Here is a 21701-nt window from a genome sequence, read left to right as displayed (position 1 = left end):
CTCCCTGAAAGATCTATTTCTTTTCCCTCCCTCCCATCCCAGCTGCCTATTTTTTGGAGGTATAATTCTAAGAAATGAAAGAGTCTCATAAGATGACCTGGGCCATTCTAAACAAGTTGGATGTTGACTCAAAGACAGTCATAGGGAAGGGTTACTGCCTAGTCTGTGATTCCCTCAAGAACTACACCAAAGAGACATTTTAAACATGAACAATAATGAAATGCAGCTATCCAAGGCTTTCCCACTACTTTCTTTCTATGACCAAAATCAGAATCTTCCTTGAGACCTACAATGCAATGGAGAAACGTAGCTTGGTAATAGGAAACCAGAGCCAGGGTTCCCACTGTAAAATCTGCCCCAACATGGTACTCACGGCAGGGAAAATCACCACCATCCATTCCCAAGGAACCAAACATGAAATACAAAAGGATCAAAGTCTAAAACCATCCATGAATACAAAATCCTTTGAAAACCATAAGGTGCTACACAAATGCACAGTCATTTTTATTATCCTACTAAATCACTCTTTAAGCATCTGCTGTGGTTCTAAAGCTTTGGGATAAGCAACTGTTAGTGGTCACAGCCTCCGGGAGTGGGCTGGCTGGCTGCAGCCAGGAGCTGACACTGAAAAGACCGACTGCAATAAAGAATTAAAAAAATATATATATATGGTAATGGGCCTCCGGGAAGAGAGCAAAGACATTTGGCCCAGAACCTCCTGGGAATATGGAAAGCATATCCAAACACCAGTCCCCAGAGCAGGATTTATGAAGCTGATGGCTCTGATGCAATCTCTCCCAGTGATTAGAAGGGGCATTAATCACACCCAAGGCCAGCGCTAAGAACAGGAGGGATTGAACCATCACAGAAGTTCGGCTCCAGCTCCTACAGACCCTGATGGAAATACAGTGAGATCATGCTGGTGAGATCACATCCCCCTTGCCTGGGCTGCTGAGAACGATACATCTGTCCTGGAGGGACCAGTAATATTGAAGAGACAGATTTCATGTCTCAAACCCAGACATGGCTAGAGCCACCATAATTATTTCCACAGAGGGTGTCTGCACCCCTCATATTCTTCAGCCCTTCTAGAGGCTGATATTCTCATAGGAATATGCCATGCATACAGGTCTTCAACCTTTCAGATTGAAAAGAAAATTAAATCCCACCCTGTTAAAACAGGCCTGAGGCCATCTCCCTTTGTGGAAGGATGCCTCGCTTTTTGTCCAGATCATGGTAGGAAGTAGGAGCGAGTATGAGACAAAAAGATGGAGATCCAAGAGGGCCCCCTGAGGCCTCTCAGCAAGCTTTCTCCACCTTACCTCTTACCACGCAGGGGAAAGGCCAGGTTAAGAGGTAAGCTGAAGTCCAAGGAACCTGGCTCAGAGGCTAATGTGCTCCTGGCTCGGCTCCTTCCAGACTTACTTGCACTTCCTCCTGTGGCTGACCTAGCAGGACAGTGTAGCCCAAAAACCAATCCAGAAAAGGAAATAGACAGAGGGATTGTATTCCTTGGGGTTCTGACGGCTATAGATGAATTTTTCAATTTTTAATCATCTAAACTTATCAATGTATAAACCACCCTCATCTATGGAGCAAGTCACACCTTCAATTCCATTTCCATCTCTTTTCTCAGTTCTTAATTTTAGGTTTCCCTTCCTGGGCTGATCAATAGAGGGCAGACCACACATTGCCACCAAAGGGCAGGAGAGCTAACCCCCCTGGGCTTCTCCATGTGACAGTTAGCAGTGCACAGGGTGCAAATTTGGAAAATCACACTGTATTCCCTCCTCCTTTCCTACCCCCATGTCAGGAGAAATGCACTGTTAACAAACAGAAAAATGAGGTGGAAGGCTCTGTGTACTTCATGTTGTCCCATTTCATTATCTCATTGCTTTCCTTATTGCAGTTTTTCTCACCACCCAACTTTGTCTTAAAAAAAAAAAAAGATCAGATTGAAAAACCAAACCCCTTTTCTTTTTTTAAAACAAAACAAAACAAAAATGTATCATGTGACTTCCAGCCTTAACATCAGTTTTTTAACTTTGGTTTCCATGGTGGTGGGATGCAACCTGCCATCACCATGACAACAGCTGCTTCTGTTCAAATTCACCATCTGACAGGCAGTCCTGAACATACATACACACCTCTCCCATTCTCTCTCTCTCTCTCTCTCTCTTTCTCTCTCTCTCTGTCAAGAACATGGAGATGCCATTACACCTACTCTGAAAGACTTAAATCTTAATGAATGAAAGACAAAGAAAGCAATGTTGACAACACAGCAAAGAGGCAGAGACCCCCTCCCCCAAAAGGCTCTCTCTTGCTGGCACAGTCCCACTGCTCTCTTATGGAGAAGGTCAGTGGACTCAGTTACTCAACAAAAAAGATCCCTAGCACTAACCTTTCAATGTTGGCTGTGAAGGAAGCCACATTCAACCTTCCATTGCTTTTAGACCAAAGAATTCTCATCTGACTCCTGTATCCCTGCCTCTATACATAATGAGTGAAAAGAAGTTCACATTATTGCTAATTTGGTTAACCAATACTGAGCTCTGTTCCAGACTCATCTGGGCCCCAATTCCAAGAGAATGGGGAGTGGAATTTCTGAGGAAGTAAGACAGCACCCGCTTTCCTCCTCCTTTTGCCTCAGTTTCAGTCAGGTGGATATATCTTAACAATTCACTTTTTATGTATCTGACTGAATCCTGGACTCAAAATGCTGTCATTCAACACACAGTTTTGGTGATTAGGGGACAGATGATTGAACACTACAGAAAAGGGAAGAAAGAAAAGGGGAGTATTAAAAGCCTCTGGAAGAAAACAAAACAGCAGTGGGAAGATTACCTGTTTCAGAAACCAGAATCTGTGTTTTGATGACACTCTGACACATTCGAGCCCATCAAGAGTTCTGGCAGCAGCGTGCATCAAGGGGAGAAGAATGTGGGCTGCAGCCAGGAACCACACCCAAGACTGTACCCTCCTTCACATCTACACTTGCTTCATGGCGTGATAGGCAGTACTTGAATGTATAAAGAAAATGAAAAGTCTTTTATGAAAGGGTCCAAAGATCATCTGTGAGAGAACACTTGTTTTTCTTTGAAAACCCAGCAACTGTACCCCAGAGTTCAAAGACACACACTGGGCCTCCAAATCACATGAGAAAATGTTAAAGGTACTAAGGGTATACAGCTTGGGAGAGGAAGACTTGAGAGAGACGTCATAGCTGTTTTCAAATATCCGAAGGGCTGACTTATAATGGGGACTTAAACATTGTGTAAGTTATTCCAGAAGGCAAGACCAAGGCCAAAGGGTAGAATACCCATCCAAAGGCAGATCTCAGGGAATACAGAGAAGCAACATCACTTTTCCACATGTGAATAGATTATTTTGTTAAGTAGTAAACTGAATGTTATACTAATAAATGTTTAACAACCAGTCTCTCTAAGTATAGCATTTGCCAATTTCTAGTATAAATATTCTCTCCATAACTAATTTCAAGCTACCAATTTGACATCAATGCACACGGAGGTACAAAGATACAATAAACACCCAAGAGTTGGGGCCCGCCAGTTTGAATACATCATTCACTGTTAAGTTCAATGACTCTGGGAGACCATCAAGGCTATTGAGAAGGAGGTTCCTGTATTTGATAGTAGTCAAGCTGGATCAACCCTTGTTGCTAACAAGGGGTTAACAAATGGGGAGGAAGCAAGATCAATGAGTCTTCATTTACTTGCTCAAGGGCCTCCTGGGTCAGATGACTCACTCTGTCCATGAGCTTCCACTTGCCCAATTAGCTAGTCCTGCATTCATGAAGTTTGGAAAATCACCCTTATCACAGAAGGCTGGTACCTGTGCAGCTGGATGTGTGCCAGAAGCAGCACAGGTGAATGGTTTGCCAGTGCCATAGACATAACAATTAATTAATCACCCCACTCTCTCATGCTGAATTCTGGGATACCCAGGGGCTCCTGCTATTTCACCACAGCCTACAAAAGAATAGAGAGGAATCTGACAACACACCTGAAGAAAGCACAATCCCAAGAGATAGAAATACATCAGGTAAAAGGCTCATCTCTCCTTCTAGAAGACTGGTAGATCTCAGCCTTGGCTTCATACAGAATCACCTGGGAAGCTTTTAATTTTTTTTTTAATGTTTATTTACTTCCGAAGGGGAGAGAGAGCGTGAGTGAAGGACGGGCAGAGAGAGACACACACACACACACACAGAATCTGAAGCAGGCTCCAGGCTCTGAGCTGTCAGCACAGAACTCGACGAGGGGCTCAGACTCACAAACTGCGAGATCATGACCTGAGCAGAAGTCAGACGATCAACTGACTGAGCCACCCAGGCACCTCAGACTTGGGAAGCTTTTAAAAATCAAGGATACCAGGGGTGCCTGGGTGGTTCAGTTAGCTGAGTGTCAGACTTCAGCTCAGGTTATGATCTCACAGTTCATGAGTTCGAGCCCCACATCAGGCTAGCTGCTGTCAGTGCAGAGCCCGCTTCAGACCCTCTGTCTTCCTCTCCCTGCCCCTTCCCTGCTCATGTTCTCTTTCTCAAAAATAAACATTTACAAAAGAAAAAATCAAGGATACAGGTATCCTATCTCTAGAAATTCTGATTTGCCTCAGCTGCCATATGGGCATCAGCATTTCTAGAAGTTTCCAAGCTGATTCTAATGTACAGCCAGGGTAAAGAACACTTCTGTAGATTCTGGAGGCCATGAAAGGTAATGGTGTCCTCAACTCAGGTGGCATAACAACTGAAGAAACTAAGAAACTAGATTTTCAGGGGCACAAAGGTAAGAACTGAAAGGTGCCTTAGAGTTCTACTTACTACTCCATTATATTCATTTTACAGATGTAGATATTGAGACCCAAGGTGGAAGGAGACTTTTCCAGAGCCAGAACTAGAAACCTCTCTGGATTCATAGCCCCATACCCTGAAAAGCTTAGGAACTTATTATCAGAACAATCAAATAAAACTGCCTGGTTTCTTGGCTTGAATTGAGGATTCTAAAAGAAAAAGGATCTTTTGATTTGCATTTACTGACTCCATCCCCAGAATACTCAATTGTTCTCAAGAGTGTATTTCTTAAGGTAGGGTCTGGATGGTTTACCTTTCCTAAGGCCACTTAAGAGTCCAGAAAACATTTCTGAGACATGTGTTTGCCTGAGCATCCATTCTCCCATATGCTGAAACACAGTCTTGGTTTTACACTTGGGAGAAGCCCAGTGCCTACTGAGTACAGTACTATCAATTCATAAAGTTCTCCAGCAACTCACAAGGGATACTCTCTAGCAACATTTCTGGGAAAGGAGAACATTAACCATTGTTCTGAATCATTGCTTCCTATTCTTGTTGGATCAGTGCTGATTGGCCTCTCTTCAACTTTCTCTTATCCATTCCTGCTCCTTAATTAAACCCTTTCTTATCAATCACAATCCCTACATCCAGCCTTCTATGCCCCAAACCAAGATGAACAACAAAACACATACTTGCTAGCTAATAAAAGGATGAGAAGCCCCAGAAAAGGATGAAAGGGCTAAAAGGAAGATGACTGAGCAGAGAGAGGGTACTGAGGGAAGAAAAGAGGAAATGTGATCAAAGAATCCCTGGATGTAGAGTCAGGAGCCCTGGGTTCATTGTCACTCACTAAAAGTTTCTCTTAGGTCACTGTTACTCTAATACACTATTATTCTGTAGTGCTAATAGGCAATATGATGGGAGGAGAGTAGAGGATAAAGGAGGAGTATCTATTGTTACAACTGAGAGAAGCCATTTTTGATGAAGCTAGTAATGAGGACATCCAACAATAACATCCAAAATGGAAATCCTGGCACACCTAGGAATACTTTGAAAGTGTCCAAAGTCAATGGAAATGTTTCTAAATTTTCAAGAACAGGAGCTCCATTGGCCTGAGAAGAACAGCTGAATTGGCCAAAAACTTGACTAAAAGATAGTTAATAAAAAGGTAGAATGTTCGCAATGGTGGCCTGGGGGTGAACACAGAGCTGCTTCTCCATAAATTTATTGTAAGCCTTTTCTACACTCTCTATTAGAGTCTAAGAGTCTTTTCTGTCCCCCGAACTCCCATTTCTTTAAAAATATGCAAAGGCAAAAGCATTCAGTAAGATGAAAATTCAAGAAAAAGTCATTAAAGTTGACTCCTCCACACCGTAACTTACAACTATGGGCATCCCAGAAAAGAGTAGACTTCTTTGAGGGCTGGAAAAAAGAAGTGGGACTTCACATGTTAATGTTAAAAAGAGAGTGAGAAATGGCATTTCCAAAACAAAGGTCCTTTGCAATGAAGGAAGTGTGGCAATGGAACTTTTGGTAAAGGGAAAACAAAACGGCAAAATGCCCCAATTCCAACCCAAGCTCACATTCCAATGACACAGAGCAAGATGTCTCAGATCCGTTTAATGATGGTCATGATGATGGATAAAAGATCTTTGTTCTTCTACCATCTAGTGATCCTTTACTCTTCCATAACCAGCGGGTGCTACAGACACAGGTAAGCAGTTCACAGTCATCCTGAAAAAATGCACTGTTAGGGAAGAGTGCCAGTCTCTACTCTGACCAGAGGCAGTGTGCTACAATGGAAAGAGAGCAGCCAATGGAATTGGTCAGATCACATTTACCTGTGACCTTGTGCTAATCGTCAGTGATAGGAGAACAACAATGTCCACTTCACGTGAGGTTAGGTTAAATGATACATGTCTCTAAAACACACTTAGAGTGTCACACAATAGGCATTTATTAAAGGCATACTGAGGAGTGGATGACTCTCTAGGCCTGGATCATGGTTCATATGGAATGTCAGTAAAATTATATGACAAAAATATATGAAAGTAAGAGAAAAGGAGAGATGATAACTCTTATGACTGTCCAAGATTGTTGTGAACCCAGCCTCTTTCACAGTAGAAGTGTGGATAGCTATTGGGACAGTTCTCATTTCCTACAATCTATTCCTTTGTTTTGCTCTTTTGAGCCTGTCTACTGATATTTGCAGCAGAAATGAGCTCAGTCTTTATGAGCCTGTATATTCAGGGGTGGGCATCTGGTACTCTCTAATCATCACCAGGGAAAGAGGTTACCCAGAGATTATATAACATCCTTATCCATAGAACTTGGGTGGGGGGGGCAGATGGTGATCTCAAAAATAAATAAATATATACATACATAACTCTCTTTGAGAAGGGAATGCTATTTTGCCAAAAGGCTCAGATCTCTGAATTTACATGGGCCCATATTCCCCAGCCCTGCCTCCTCCTTGTGTTACCACTTCTACCCACCCACCCCACCTCCAGACAAGCCCACGCCCTTCAACTGCTCCTCATATCAACAGATCAGGAGAACACATGCATCCTTGTGCCTCCATATGGCTCAGTTATTTCATAAATACAAATTCCCATGCAAATACAATCCAAAGTTAACAGAAAGAAGAGAAAATTCTTTAATATTCCTCAATTTCTTTTAAATCTTCCACCTGGTTTCCAGAAGCCAAGTGGTACATCCTACTTCTCCATTCACATCCACACCAGTATCCAGTGCCCTCAGGTAAAATGTCCTCTGGTATCCCAGTTGGATGCCTTCACCAAGCTCATTAGGCAAATTTCCAAGGGCTCTAACCCATGGAGGTTCCCCCTCCCCACATCCCTCTAATCCTCTCAGAAGCTTCCTCCACAGTTCAGGAAGTCCAATCCTGACTCCCTCTTCTGACAGAACAGAGGTGGAGACCCAGAATACACAGAAACCCAAACAGATAAGGAGTAGTTCACCAGAAGGCCAACAACCCCTTAGAAGGAAATCTGCTCAGACGCCAAGCTTGGATTCTAGGATGGATCCTTCCACTTGCCATCAATCAAGCTATCTGAAAACTGTGGCTACCATCTTGGTACAAACAAAAACAAAATCTGTGTTTGTTTAAAGCTGAGGGTTCTGAATATCTGATCTGCTTTTATAAAAAGCTTGCTGGGAAAATTCCACATCATATTGCTCCTGAAGATATCTTTTCTTGGCTGTAAATCCTAATGTGCCCTTAGGGGCAATATCAATATAAAATCGGTATGAGACACATGCAAAGAAATATAGGCTTTGATGTAGGTTTTTAAAAAACTCATCTGAAAAAAGAAAAAGTAAACTCAGTAACTTTGAAAAGAAAAAAAGGCTCATGGAAAGACCCTCTATCTGCAGTTGTTGAGGGTCCGGGCCCCAGGCTTCCAGCTCTCGCTTGCTGTGTAAGTGGGCAAGTGAGTTAACCTCTCCACACCTTAATCCCCCAACTGTGGGATGTGGAAAACAAGAATGGGTATCTCTACAGAATTGCCACGAGGAATCAATGTAATAGTCTGTGGGACAAACTTAGCACAGTAATCTGGCACCTCATAAATACTCAATAAATGTTAGATATTTGTTAACTCTATCAACATTAGCGCTGCCACTAATACAGATCATGTTTACAAAAGGCTTTCATACATATCAGCCTTGAAAGGTAGACAAAGTAGAGATAGCTATTTCCCCCTCACACCTGAAATCACTGAGGCTCAAAGAGGTTGCAAAACCACCGTGAGGTCACAAAAATGTTGGGTAATGGCAGTGCTCAGGTTGAAACCTGACAAAAGTCAGAAGAAAGGAGATGGTATTGTTAGAAGAACACTTAAGTTTAATGTCGATTTACCCAGAGTTAACCAGAGACTATCGATTAAGCTGTAGTCACAGCTACGTGCCAAACATCGTTCTAACATTTTATATGTAGTATCCCACCTGATCTTCTGAAAAACTCTATACAATACACCTTATAGGTTAAAAGTCCTATTTCCATTTTGTGTTTGAGGCATCTGAAGCACAGCAAGGTTGAATAGCTTCCCCAAGGCACACAGCTAGGAAGCTGTGGAGATGGTACCAAGATTTGAATCCAGAGGCCATGTTCTTAATGTTGACACTCTAATGCTTCCAAGCAGGGACTGCCATATCCTAATAGCAAGGTGATGCTTTCACCTTACTGGGCACTGGATTAGATGATGTCTAATCCCTTCAAATGCCGAGGTTCTAGGCTTTGACACTTCTATCTGCTAGTAAAGAGATAAAATAGTAAAGAGATAAGCGAGTCTCTGGAAACGATATTTAGCGTGGACTTTGGAGAAAGTAGAATGCTATATCCTAGCCTAAAATAGACATGAAATAGTCATAAAAGTATGTATTGATTCAGCAAGGCATGTGACAAGAATATCTTGCACAAAATTCTTACTAAATAAAGAAATATAAGCTGGCTAAAGAAGAGTACGGGAAATTTGAGAAAAGCTGAACAGTTGATGGGCACTGACCAATGCACTAATCATAAGCAGAAGGGAGGCCCCCCAATTCTAATGATATTCTTATCAGTTACTCGAATGAAAGCATAAAGCATATGTTCATCCAGTCTGCAGATGATGTGGAGTTCCGGGTAGAGAGCTCACTCATTAAACAGCAGGGTCTGAAGACCATGTGTAGTGGAAATCACTTAAATCTTAGACCACTGGGGTTCAAGATCACTGGTGGTGACCTTGGGCAAGTGACTTAATCTTCTGTAGTTAAAATATAAATAATATTTCTCTCACTGGATTGCTGTTTTGTATAAATGCAGAGAGTCTCAAATTTGGTGGATACTCAATGAATGTTAATTCCCTGTCCCCACTTACAATGAATCTCTACAGGAAGAGCTGTTGCACCAAAAGGAGATAAAATGTACTTGAAATAAACATGGAGTCCTGAATTTAGACTCAAAAATTAAATTGAGAAGAGAGTGAGAGAAAACTAACTCTGTCATCAATTCATATAAAAGATCCAGGGTTTATAGCTGATTGCGACATCAAATCAAGTCAGAAGCACAATGCCATTTCTAAAACAAAACAAAACAACTAAAAATTTTAATTTAAACAAATGTATTACATGTCAATGTTAATAAACAATGCTCTGTGTTCTAGTAATTTAAATACTAATAAACAATGTTCTTTCCAAGGATTTTAATAAACCAGTACTAAAGCTTTGTGGTAACTGTTACAATAAAGCAATAAACCGGGTGCCATATGGGAGCCCAGAGGAGGGAGTTGGTCTTACTCTGCCAAGAGAAATGAAGGAAGGCTTCACGTAGGAAGTGACTGAGTATAGTCTTAAAGCCAGGAAGTCAAGGGGGGAGAAAAACGTTTCAGGCACTGCAAGCAGTAAGTGCACAGGCATGGAGGCCTGGGGGAGGCTGGTGCCATGAGACGTTAGCAGCCCACTGGAACAGTTGAAAAGAAGGTGATTATGGTGGTTCAGGCACATTGCCACCATGTGTAGAGTAGAGCCCTGCACACCAAGGTAGGGAAATCTTGCCCGATACAAAGCAAACAAATGACAGAACCCAGATAGGAACTTAGGCTTTCTGACTCATTATCTATCTATTCTCTCTACCTCTGCTGTCATATACTGTAGCACTAGCCATAGGTAGCTATTTAATTTAAATTAATTAAAGTTAAATGCAATTGAAAATTTAGTACTCAAACATAATAGCCACACATCAAGTGCTCAAGAGCCACATGTGGCTACTGCTACTGTAGAAGCACAGATAAAAACATATCCATCATCACAGAAAGTCATAGTCTACAGCACCATAGGACCATTAAGTGAATGAGAAGTAGACTGGGTTTGTATTGCTTTACAGAATAGAAACAGGAAACAAAATAAGCAGGTGGAAGCTATAAGGAAGAATATTTCAACGTCCTACACCTCAGTGACAGAAGAGCATCTCATCACTAGAAGCTTGGTGGCCAACTATTACAGTGATTCCTGTATTGACTTAACGCTCTTTGGTGAGAATGCTTGCGTTTGACCGTGGCAGTACAGCTGATTCACTAGTGCAAACATATCTCTGTAGATCCTTCACATGGAGTTCCTGTCACACTTGAATCTAAAGAATATGATGATAGTTTGGAAGTCACTATTCCTGATGGTCCAGCATCCCAACATCCCAGAATGTGGGAATTTTTTAACATACTCAGCATTTTTAAGCTGTGATCCATGAACCCCCTGAAACTGAATGCAAATTGTATGTGTATTTCTTTCAGGAAAGAGGGGTACATAGCACCAATCAGATTTCAATCAAAGTTGTGACCCCAGTACAGAAAGCAAATAAATGCTGTACTTGAGGGACTTGGCAGTTGGCAGAATTGCAACTGAGAATTGCAACTTGGCAGAATCATCCAACTGAGTCCAAAAAGACTCAGGTCATTCCTGACTCTAAGGTTCTATAACCTGAGCATCTAAAGACCATCACCCTGCAACTGAGCAATTTCGAGTCAAACATCCCCTGACCTTGTTCAAGGAGAAAAGAGATGAGATGAGTATAAAAGGACATGGAAATAACCCAAGGCACTAAAGTTGGATAATTCAGTCAAGTCGGGGTAGGAAGAAAGAAGAGAATCTGTCAACCTCTTCTGGAGATGCCCATTGGAAGCTCTCTCAGAAATCTTGATTGGTCATTTTCAATGACAGCCTACAGAAACAAGCACACCCAGTCGGATGGAATACCAGTTTACCAGCTGGAGAACTTGCCCAGTGAATCCAAATCTTGCTGAACTATCAATCCATTTCAAAAATTAGGACTTTTGTTCTAATCACCACCTGACAATATGACAATTGTACCAGGATTCATCTCCAGGTCCTAGAGTATTTATAGAGCTGAAAGGACTGATTTCTAGAACAATGCAGGGATTCCTCTGTTATCTGGCGTAGCTAGAGAAGGACACTTTGGTCAATTTAACAAAAAAAGTGATAAAGAGCTACTTTAAATAATCAAAATGGATTATAAATTGCAAAATCTCTGAACACAACAAAGTGCACACACCATTCAAACCAAGCTGATCACAATGTAACGAATGCTTCATTGGTAAAATCCAGAAAGCACTATGACATTTTGTGGTGCCCGGGGGCCACTGGAACAAATCTCAATTGTTATTATACTACAGACCTCTGTACCCATTAATAAAGAGCTCTATATAATAAAATGCCAGACAACAAATACTGTGTAGTTTTTTCACAGTCATTATTGGGTAACATAGAAACTGAAGTGGTTGATACCAAGATCGTGAGGTAGCTGAAGTTCGCTTTCCAACCTCCAAATTCCCATCGTAATGACCCCACCAGCCATCCTGTGCCCTCACTACCTCCTAGCAACCTCCTCTCCCCACACTAGGGCCACACCTGTTCCTACAGGTCCAGGTCACTGCAACACTAGGCACATAATGTTTGCAACACTGGGCACATTGATGTTTGTTGTTAACCAAGAGTAACCAATTAATTAATTCACCCAACATAATTTTACCAAATGCTCAACATGAGCCAGTCTTGCATTAGATGCTGAAATTAAAGGGGGAATGTCCAGTGTCAGTTCTCAGAAGAGCCTGCCTTCACTTATAAGGTGTTAATGCCACGTATTAGCTACTATATCACTGCTCCCAAGATCATCTGTATTTTGACAGAGAAGTCCTGAAGCGTCACTATCTGAACCTAAAGGTAGCAGCAAGGCTTCAGGCTGGAATATGAGAGAGAAATTTGGGACGAAGACTCTCCTCAGTGATTTATAAAACTGGCCTTCTCTAAAGGCAATGCAGGGCAGATAATGAAACCGTGTCAAACAGCAGTTCTCAAAGTACGGTCAGCAGCATCAGTGTGAACTGGGGACTTGTGACAAATGCATATTCCCAGGACCTACTTCACTTTATAAGTGAATCTGAAACTCTGGCCATAGGGCCCAGAAATCTGTATTTTACGATGCCTTCAGTAGATCCTGAGTGCCACTAAGCTAGAGAACCAGTGACGTAGATAAAATGGGCAGTGCATATGTATGACTTTGACACAAAGAAACAAGATGAGGAATTAGCCTTGATGCTGATGGAAGTCACCTGCTGGAAGGAACAGTCTCTGACAGAATAGTAGCAAAAGAGTTCCCAACAACACACAGCTGGAAATTGCCAGGATGCTGGTGAGTGACTGTTGAAAATCCATTTCATGCTTTTTGACTCTGACCAGCCCCATGAGACAATGGTGTGGAAATTGAGAAAGAGGCACAGAAAGTTTGAAACACTTCAAACCTACACTAAGTTGAAGGTTGAGAAAGGCTTATGAAAACTAATCTCCCTCCCTGCATTGGTTTTCAGAGCCTCTTCTCTGGATCCACAAGGCACACACAGTGTCTGGCATCTCAGCCACAGAAATTACACCAGAATCTAATGACTACAAGCCTCAGTTCTTGACATTGAGTAGAGAATTTCTTCCTTTCCCCTCTAATCTGTTACCCACCAATCAGCCACATCCTCTTCATCCCTTCTTTAAAGGGGACAGCTATATAGACACCCCACTCCCGGCTCTACTGACAGAAGCCTTTAGAAAGCTAAAGCATACATCTGACACAGGCTTTCCAAATTCTCCAGGGATGGGGAGAACAGAGGCACCACAAATGCAGCATGAACAAATGCAGCAAAAAAAAAATGTAGCCTCAAAATTATGCAGAGTTGCAACAGCAATTCAAATCAACCACCCACAGGCAAAAAGACCACACTTGGCACAGGTGCCATGCACAGCCTCTCCCTGAAGCCCTGCACTGGCTGGACCATAGGAGCCTGTAGCTGGAGCCTAGCCTGGAGTCACATTCCCAAGCCCTGCCCACCTGCGTCAGGGATGAACTACCACTTTAAAAAAGAACCTTTTTTTTTTTTTTAATATTCTAAAGGACTAAGAATGGAACTGCCTAGTCCTACAAATTTGGAACTCAACATGCAATTAAAAAAAAAAAAGGCACTCCTAAGAAGTACCCACCGCTCTGCCAGGGGCAGGGTGGGAAGTATCGTGGATAACTGACACGTTTTAGTCATTCAGTGCCATTCTCCTTAATCTGGCCCATTTTTCCTTCTTAAGTACACACCTCCTGGCTGCTCCTTGCTTTCCAGAAACAGTGATATGGGGGGGCTCATTAGAGTTTATAGCCAAAGACTGGTCAAAGATACAGGGAATGGAAGATTAAGTAAACATACCTGGGCTATTCAGTGAGCAAAAGTAACCACAGCCATCCCCCGAAAGTAGGACTGACACATAAGAGACCATCAGGTTGGAGGAGCCTAAAAACTCGGTGCTGTACTTTCTGCCCTTAAGTAAGAGTGATGCTGGAAACGAGCTAGTGAGCCCATACACAAGTCCTCTCTGTGCAGGTCCAGAATGCTTGGGAGGGGAAGTGTTGCCACACATCACTGGCATTTCTATCCCTCCTCGACAGGAACTGCTTAAAAAAATTTTTTTTGATGTTTATTTATTTTTTGAGGGGGGGGGAGAGAGAGAGTGAGAGAGAGAGAGTGGGGGGGGGGAGGCAGAGAGAGAGAGAGGGAGACACAGAATCTGAAGCAGGCACCAGGCTCTGAGCTATTAGCACAGAGCCTGACATGGGGCTCGAACTCATGAACTGTGAGATCGTGACATGAGCCAAAGTCAGACGCTTAACCGACTGAGCCACCCAGGCACCCCTTTTTCAGATTTTTTTAATGTTTATTTATTTTTGAGAGAGAGACAGAGTACAAGCAGGGGAGGGGCAGAGAGGGAGACACAGAATCTGAAGCCGGTTCCAGGTTCTGATCTGTTAGCACAGAGCCCAATGTGGGGCTTGAACTCATGAACTGTGACATCATGACCTGAGCTGAATCAGATGCTCAATGGACTGAGCCACCCAGGCACCCCCAAAAGGGACTGCTTTAAAAGCCACGTAGCGGTGCAGATGACAGAGCGGATGGGGAGTGGTACAACATTAATTTCAGTACCTGCTCACCCTTCCAAATTCCTATGTGAAGTCCCACTCAAATTTGAAAAGAAACAATTACAGAAGCCTCCTGAGCTCTATGGTTCAGCATTTATTAGCATAAGACCTGGGATGACAAGAGCGTTCAGAGTGACAAGTACTTGGGGGACATAAATATCTCCTAGTTAACCATTTCTCTGAATAGAGGAGGGGAGTAGCTGCATATTTATGGGGCACCCAAATGTAACAGGACTGGGTAGGAGGCAGTCATTATAAAAGCAGCAAGAAAAAGCATGTTAAAAGAGATCTCTACCCCCCTCCCCAGCCAGCTCCCCCACTACCTTTCTTTGTGTCCTAGTCCCACTGCAAAAAACAGAGGATGTAGACGAAAAAGTCCATCTGTGAAGCCGGTCCTCGGCAAGAGACCTTGCTTGTATCCAAGTAGACAAATAACCTTCCTTTTCTGAAAATCCTAGAGAAAACCCACACATATAATGAATTATTCACAAAGGCTGAACCTAAAAATGAGTGAGGGAGAAATACAGAAAGATGGAAAAGGGACAGAAGACAGCAGAAAGAGAAAGTCTCTCTCTTTGAATAAAAGGGTATTCATTACAGTCACGTCCAGGTTCCCTCTTTCCTGTCTGTGTGGTCAGTGAGAAACAGAGTGGCCTCTGATAGCTGGCTTGCATGGCTGGGCTTTTGGAGACCCGCAGCTTCCTGTGCAGCCTTGCGAAGGACAAAAGGGAGGCTGCTGGGCTGCTGGTGGAAACCAAGGAGTCAAGGGTTTGCAGGAGTTCTGACAGCTTAGCGAATCTTGACTCTGTTTTATTTTAACTAAGAACATGAAGATAGGAGGAAACCAGATGTTCCTATGAAGAGGGGGGAAGCTGCAGAGATTGGGGGGGGAACCCTACATTTTATACAGCAGCAGCTAAAAAGAGATCAGCAATTCTGGATGGAGCTAATAAACTCCAAAGTCTGAATCTTTCAGAAGATAAAAAAGACCTGTGCTCATTATTTCCCTCCTCCTCCTTTAATTCATAGTGTGCATCCCGCCTGTTACAGGGAAAGCAAGTGGAGGGAAGAGGAGACATGGTGACACGCAAGCCAACAGACAAAACTATCGCGTCCAAGATATTTTCATCTCCAGCCTCCCGTCATTTCATTTCTGTCAAACTCCTTCGCTCCAGCTCGCTTTCCAGGCTGCATCCCAATGGCAACTGGTCCCCACGACAAGGCATAGCCTGGTTTCCAGAGGAAATGAAGACCTTTCTCTAGCAGCCGCAGGGCCAGTGACAGTCACTGTCTGCTTCACTGTCTGCATCTGTGCCCAGGTACACAGGAGATGCGAAACCCTTCTGCATTATGTGATCATAGGATATAATTACAGACTCTGTCCTTGTTAGCTGCCACCCTCTGCCCTAATCAAGGCACTCTGACTCATGATCCATTAGCGTTACATCAAACCTGAAATTCTTGCCAAGATTACAGTCTACTATCCTGCAAGGTGCTGTATATTTATAGACAACCAGAACAGCAGAAAAGTTTATGTCAAAATGGGAGATGTGGACACTAAAGCTTTTAGTAATCCTCACCAAAATCCTCCAAAATAAATGCACATTTTTCAATGGGAAATTTACCATAATAAAGCACATAACCTCTGACCCAGAGCCAGAGTCTTTTGAGACTACAATGAAATTCTCTGCAACAAGAAATCATGGATGAATATCTACAAGTTCATTATAATGAGCTTTAACATCTCAGCGGCTGCAAACACATTTGATCTTCCTACTTTAGGCCCTGTACATTTCTGCATGAAACATGTGTTCCCCTGCAGAGATGACCCATATCATCAGTGGGGAGGAAATCTCCCACTGCCCGTCAATGGCACAGAGTCCCCAAGTCAGATATATTTCCTCCTCTCATCCTCTGACCTAAAAAAGTACGAACAAGTGTGGGGCATCTCACAAACCATGAGGGAGACATTGTATGTGTCCATAGAATAACTGGGTCTGGGAATGGAAGGGTTAGAGCTGGTTAGCATATGGCAGTGAATGTGGGATGACGCTTGGAGCAGCCAATTCCGTGAGGAAAAGAAAATCCTTTTGTTACATCTATTAGATGAGCAAGAAATAAATGGAAGAATCATATAGAATGTAATATCACATTTTAAATCAGATTAGCATTTTCAAAAAGGTTACGGTATCCACTGCAGAAAAGAGTGCCATAAGAAAATAAAATTATCTCCCTATGCAGATGTAGCTTCCAAGAAAAATGAAACACATTCAGAGTGGGCTGTAACTTACCACCATCTTTCATGACAAATCAGGGTTATTGTGGGCATTTCTTTCCATAAGAACTAGACTTCCCTATTAAATAACTGGAAAAGATTACCCCACCCACCCACGCAAGCCAGAGAATGCTACAAGTATAAATTAAATAATTCCTTTCACTTAACTGATCTTTTCAGGCCAATTTGTTAAAGACGAGTAATAGGCAGCATGAAGAGAGGCTAACACAGCACACAGAAGTGTTCCTTCCCTCCTAGACCCACGGTGACTTTCTGCAGCCCATAAAAGATGTGTAAGTCTCAGAGACATAGTGCACAAATAATCAAAGTCCTCAAGCATGTTACATGTTCCTATGTCAGTTCAAAGTAGGAGGTCTTAACACTTAACATTTTCTGAACAATCTTTCTTTTTTCCAAAAATCTGGCCCTTACAAACAGTAAAGAAGTGCTTCCCAGACTTTAATGTGCGTACTAACCACCTGGGGATTTTATTAAAATGCAGATTCTGATTCAGTAAATCTGAGGTGGGGCTCAAGGTCCTGAATTTTTAACAGGAACAGGCCCCCAGATGATTTGATTGTTGGCTCTTTGCTCTTTTTGAGAAGCAAAATCTAGAAGGCACGCTTCATTTAGAACTGAGACCCCTCTCTTCAGGGATGCTGAAATTTCTTGAAGGACCCCATTAAAATAACAGCTGGTGTTTACTGGGTAATTAGGCAATGTTCTACAAACTGGACTTTTACTACCTCATTTAGTTCTCCCAGTAACTCATTATTATCACCCTCATTTTACAGATAAGGAAACTGAGTCACGAAGTAATGAAGTAACTTTTCAAGGTCACAGAGCTGGTGAAGGAACGGGGAATTTGAATGCAGACAGCCTGGTTCCAAAGTTTTACTGGTTAACCACGCACGGCTCACAGTGCCACCCAGTAAGAAAAAGGGAGCGATTTCAGGAAGCTGGGTGTCCAGGTAGGAAGGAAAGCGAGACTAGCATCTCAGATGCAGTACTGGAGAAAACGCAGAACCCAAAGAAGCGCAATGTTTCCACACGGTCACCACCAGAGGGAATATATATTAGACAGTCTCGCTGTACAGCCAGGAGGGGGAAAAAAAGCAAACATGGTGTATTTTAAATTTTCCAACCAGGCTCCTCTACACACCTTAGCAGATGTTCTCTGAACACTGTTACAACTGCCTACACGCTGAAGAACCACTGAGAAACTTCCAGCTATGGGGATAGAAGAGGCCACTGGGACCAGGCTCTGGGCCAAGGCAGAGTACGATGCTGAAATCAACTCCCCATTCTCTCCTTTGACTCTCTTTGGTCCATCCTGGCCAAAGACAAGGAAAGGGCGGAGTAAAAACCACTGTCGCACCTTGCTCTCGCAACGCCTGGCAGAAAGGCGGTGTCTTTGCAGCGGAAGAGAAAACGTGAAAAGCGCCAACCGCGTAGTATGGACCCCGTGCTTCATTTCCCAACCCCCGCCCCAGTCTGGGCCCAGCCGTAAGTGCCCGAGGTGCTGAACCGGGCTGATCCCACTGCCGTGCGCACGCCTGGAGAGTTTCGGTGGCGCTGTCCTAGGTGCCAAGGATGGCTGCTGGCACCCTTTGCCACCCGCGGGGTGGATGGGCGGCTTTGTCTACCGCCAGGAAACCGAGGGGCGCCTCGGTAAACACGACCCTAAGAGAGGGGCACAGTAAAGCAGCACCTGGAGTGTGGGGAATTTTAGAGAACTGTAGAGGCGGACCGGGGAACGGAGCCCCGCGGGAGGAATCCGTAGAAACCTGACTAGAGGAGTGTTTGCTGCCGCAGCACGCAACACAATGAGATCTGTCCGCTTTGTGCTGCGCACCGGGCAGGCGGGACTGCAGGGACAGGACCCTTCCTCCTCCCCAGTATCCCCACCCCTAGATACGTTTAACTCAGCACGGAATGGCCCCGAAGCACTCTGTGGGGGTGGGAGGAGGAGGGGAGCACAGAGAGGAGGAGAGAGGAAGCCCAGCCAGGGGTGGTTGTGGGAGGATTTGAGCAGCAGCAGGAAGAATATCTGCTTCGAGATGCTCCTTCGTTTCTAATGAGGGGTGCTGCCTAGAAGCACCATGCGCCAGCCAATCGCAGTGCTGCTGAGGCAGAGAACTAGGGAAGAAGGAGGGGAAGGCCAGAGACTGGGGTGGGGGTAGTAGGGAGATGCCCAGGCCCTGGAGGAAGCGAGCCACGTGCCTCACTGATACTAGAGACCCAATGCAGCTCCAGCTGTCTCACTGCTGCACACCTGGAGGGTGGGGGTGGGGAGAGAGGAGGCTAGAGAAGACGACTAGGGGCCTCCTCTGCAGGTACATCCTTCCCAAGAAATTTCTTTCCACAAGCATCAAAGTCCCATGTCTCCAAACCTACTCCCCTATTTAAAGCCATGCCACTGGCTTGCTTCCTACTAAGCACCCTCCCCACCAACCCCAATTCCTAAAGACCTTGCCAGGTGCCCAAATTCTTAGTGAAGAACAAGGCGGTGAGATGCCTAATCAGCAGCCTGTATTTGGTGCACTTGATTAAACCTGCAAAGAAGCTCCTTCTATGCCTGTTCACCCTGAAACTGCCACCATCAGAGACACCCCCACCAGCTCTTTGTGGAGAGCAGTTCCTTTGGAGGTAGGGAGAGACAGACGGCTTGCACATCTCTGGGCACAGCTGATGAATTCAAGCTCAGCAGATCAACCTGAATCTTGGGCACAAGGAGAGCACTCAGCTGAGTCAAACATTCAGAGGCAGGAGTACCCAACCCAGGACTAAGAAAAGGATGGACTCCGATGAGCTGTTCTTTGGCTGAAAAGAAAACTCCACTCTGAGCTGTCTGGGCTGTATCATTAGAGATTGCCTCTGCTGACACATTCATTCACTCCACTCTCAGTGGAACTTAAACTCAGTCCCCAGAGTTAGCTGAATCCCCAGCCAAACGGCTGTTTTATTTGTCCATTTGTCTATTTGTCTACAGGGTTTTGGCCCAGACTCTTGAAGCTTCTGAACTGATAAATCCCCTCAGGGAGCCTTGACTTCCCCACAAGCAGACAGTGCAGGTGTCTTTCCAGAGGGTGGGGATGCAGACAGAGGGGGTGTCTTTGAGGGAGGAAAGGGGAGTGAGTATGAAAGAAAACCCTGAGATTTGGGGCAATCCATTCTATGTGAAGGGCCTGAGGGGGCCTGAAAATCAGACAAAGCCCAGCCCAGAAAGGGGCAGACACAGCAACACCATGCACCCAGGGACACCAGAGATTTCCACATAGGAAAAATCAAAAACCAAGTCTTACCTTGAAAAGCACTAGTGCCCACACTGGTCTCTACAGACACCAAGCTTGCCCCTCAGGTGCACCGAAGTAGAGTGCACTCCAGCAAAGGGGCAAATTGGCACCAGGAAGGGGATGGGGGATAAATTCCATGCTAGATTTCCCCCCTTACCGGAAGAAATGCAAAGGGAGAGAGGGGAGTTATGGTGGGCAAGAAAGGATATGGCCAATCGATGAGCTTCTTGGCGTATTTCCTGACAATATTATCTTCTCCGAAGATGAACAGGGATCTGTTGACGGTGAAACAGTTCTGCCGGACGGGAATGGGGTTGTACAAAGCCATAGTCCGCGCCCTCTGCGCTTTCGACTGCTTGTAGGCGGCCGCTGGCCCCGAGGCCGGCACCGGGGTTCCTTGCCGGTTCCTGCTCTGGTCCGAGTCTCCATCGCCCGACCCCGGCCTGCCGACCACCGCCTCCCCGAAGCGAGCCATCCTGAAGTTTAAACAGACAGAAGACACACAAAGGTGATCGCGGCCGGACACCCGCACACAGCAACAAGCAGAGAGACACGGAGACTCAGAGCCGCATCCAGACGAGCACGGGGACCACCGCCTCCGGGGAGCCTCGCGAGCTCTTGAGAGAGGCGGCGGCAGCAGCAGCCCCGCTGCTCTGAACTGTTGAATCTAAATGCAACCTCTGCGAAGCTCCATTCCTCAAGAAGGAAAAAAAAAAAACGGGGGGAGGACTTGGGGGTGCTCAGTTTCTGGAGGCAATTTTTTTTTTCAAAATGCCAGTGTGTGGTGGCATTCGGGGACTGAAGAAGAGAGGGGTGGAGTAGGCTGCTCTTCAAACATAGCTCCTCTTCTGGCAGACGCACCACCTAGTTCTGGAAGAGAGGCAGGCACCGGCCCGCTAGGTAACAGTTTGGTGATTTATTGGGGGTGGGGGTTGGGGAGGAAGGGAAAAATGAAAACAAAAGAACTTAAAAAAAAAAAAAAAGACAAGGACGGGGTTATGGTGACATGCTTTATAACGCCAGCCCCGGCAAGTCCATCTAAGAAATTCCACAGCCAAGACTTGGGTCTTTAAATCTGCCAGCACAGACGCATCCAAAGGTTGACAGAGAGGGAGGGGGGAGCGATACTGAGGTTCCTGCGCAAACCGCAACGCCCAAAATATCAAAAGAAGAAGTCAATCCAACCGGAGAGGGACAAACGACTTCAAAGCTCCTGCGCTTGGGATAGAAGTTGAGCAGCCTCCGGAGAGCAGCGGAGCCCAAGTGCCAGCATCCTGCCGGAGCGCTCGCCGCCGCCGC

At 44.6% G+C, this 21701-nt stretch overlaps 1 protein-coding gene across 6 annotated transcripts in view; it reads right to left on the bottom strand.

Moving 5' to 3' along the window:
- The window catches only part of CACNA1E (calcium voltage-gated channel subunit alpha1 E), a 587464-nt gene that overhangs the window by 290209 nt on the left and 275554 nt on the right, over positions 1 to 21701 (bottom strand). For all 6 annotated transcript variants that reach the window (XM_053209404.1, XM_053209402.1, XM_053209403.1 and 3 more), the window contains one exon: positions 20613 to 20878. In XM_053209404.1, the coding sequence (XP_053065379.1) occupies positions 20613 to 20878 (266 nt within the window). The remainder of the gene's footprint in view (positions 1 to 20612; positions 20879 to 21701) is intronic.

This window comes from Acinonyx jubatus, chromosome E4 (genome assembly GCF_027475565.1).
Source record: "Acinonyx jubatus isolate Ajub_Pintada_27869175 chromosome E4, VMU_Ajub_asm_v1.0, whole genome shotgun sequence".
NCBI lineage: Eukaryota > Metazoa > Chordata > Mammalia > Carnivora > Felidae > Acinonyx > Acinonyx jubatus.
This window is presented reverse-complemented; position numbering and strand designations above follow the sequence as displayed.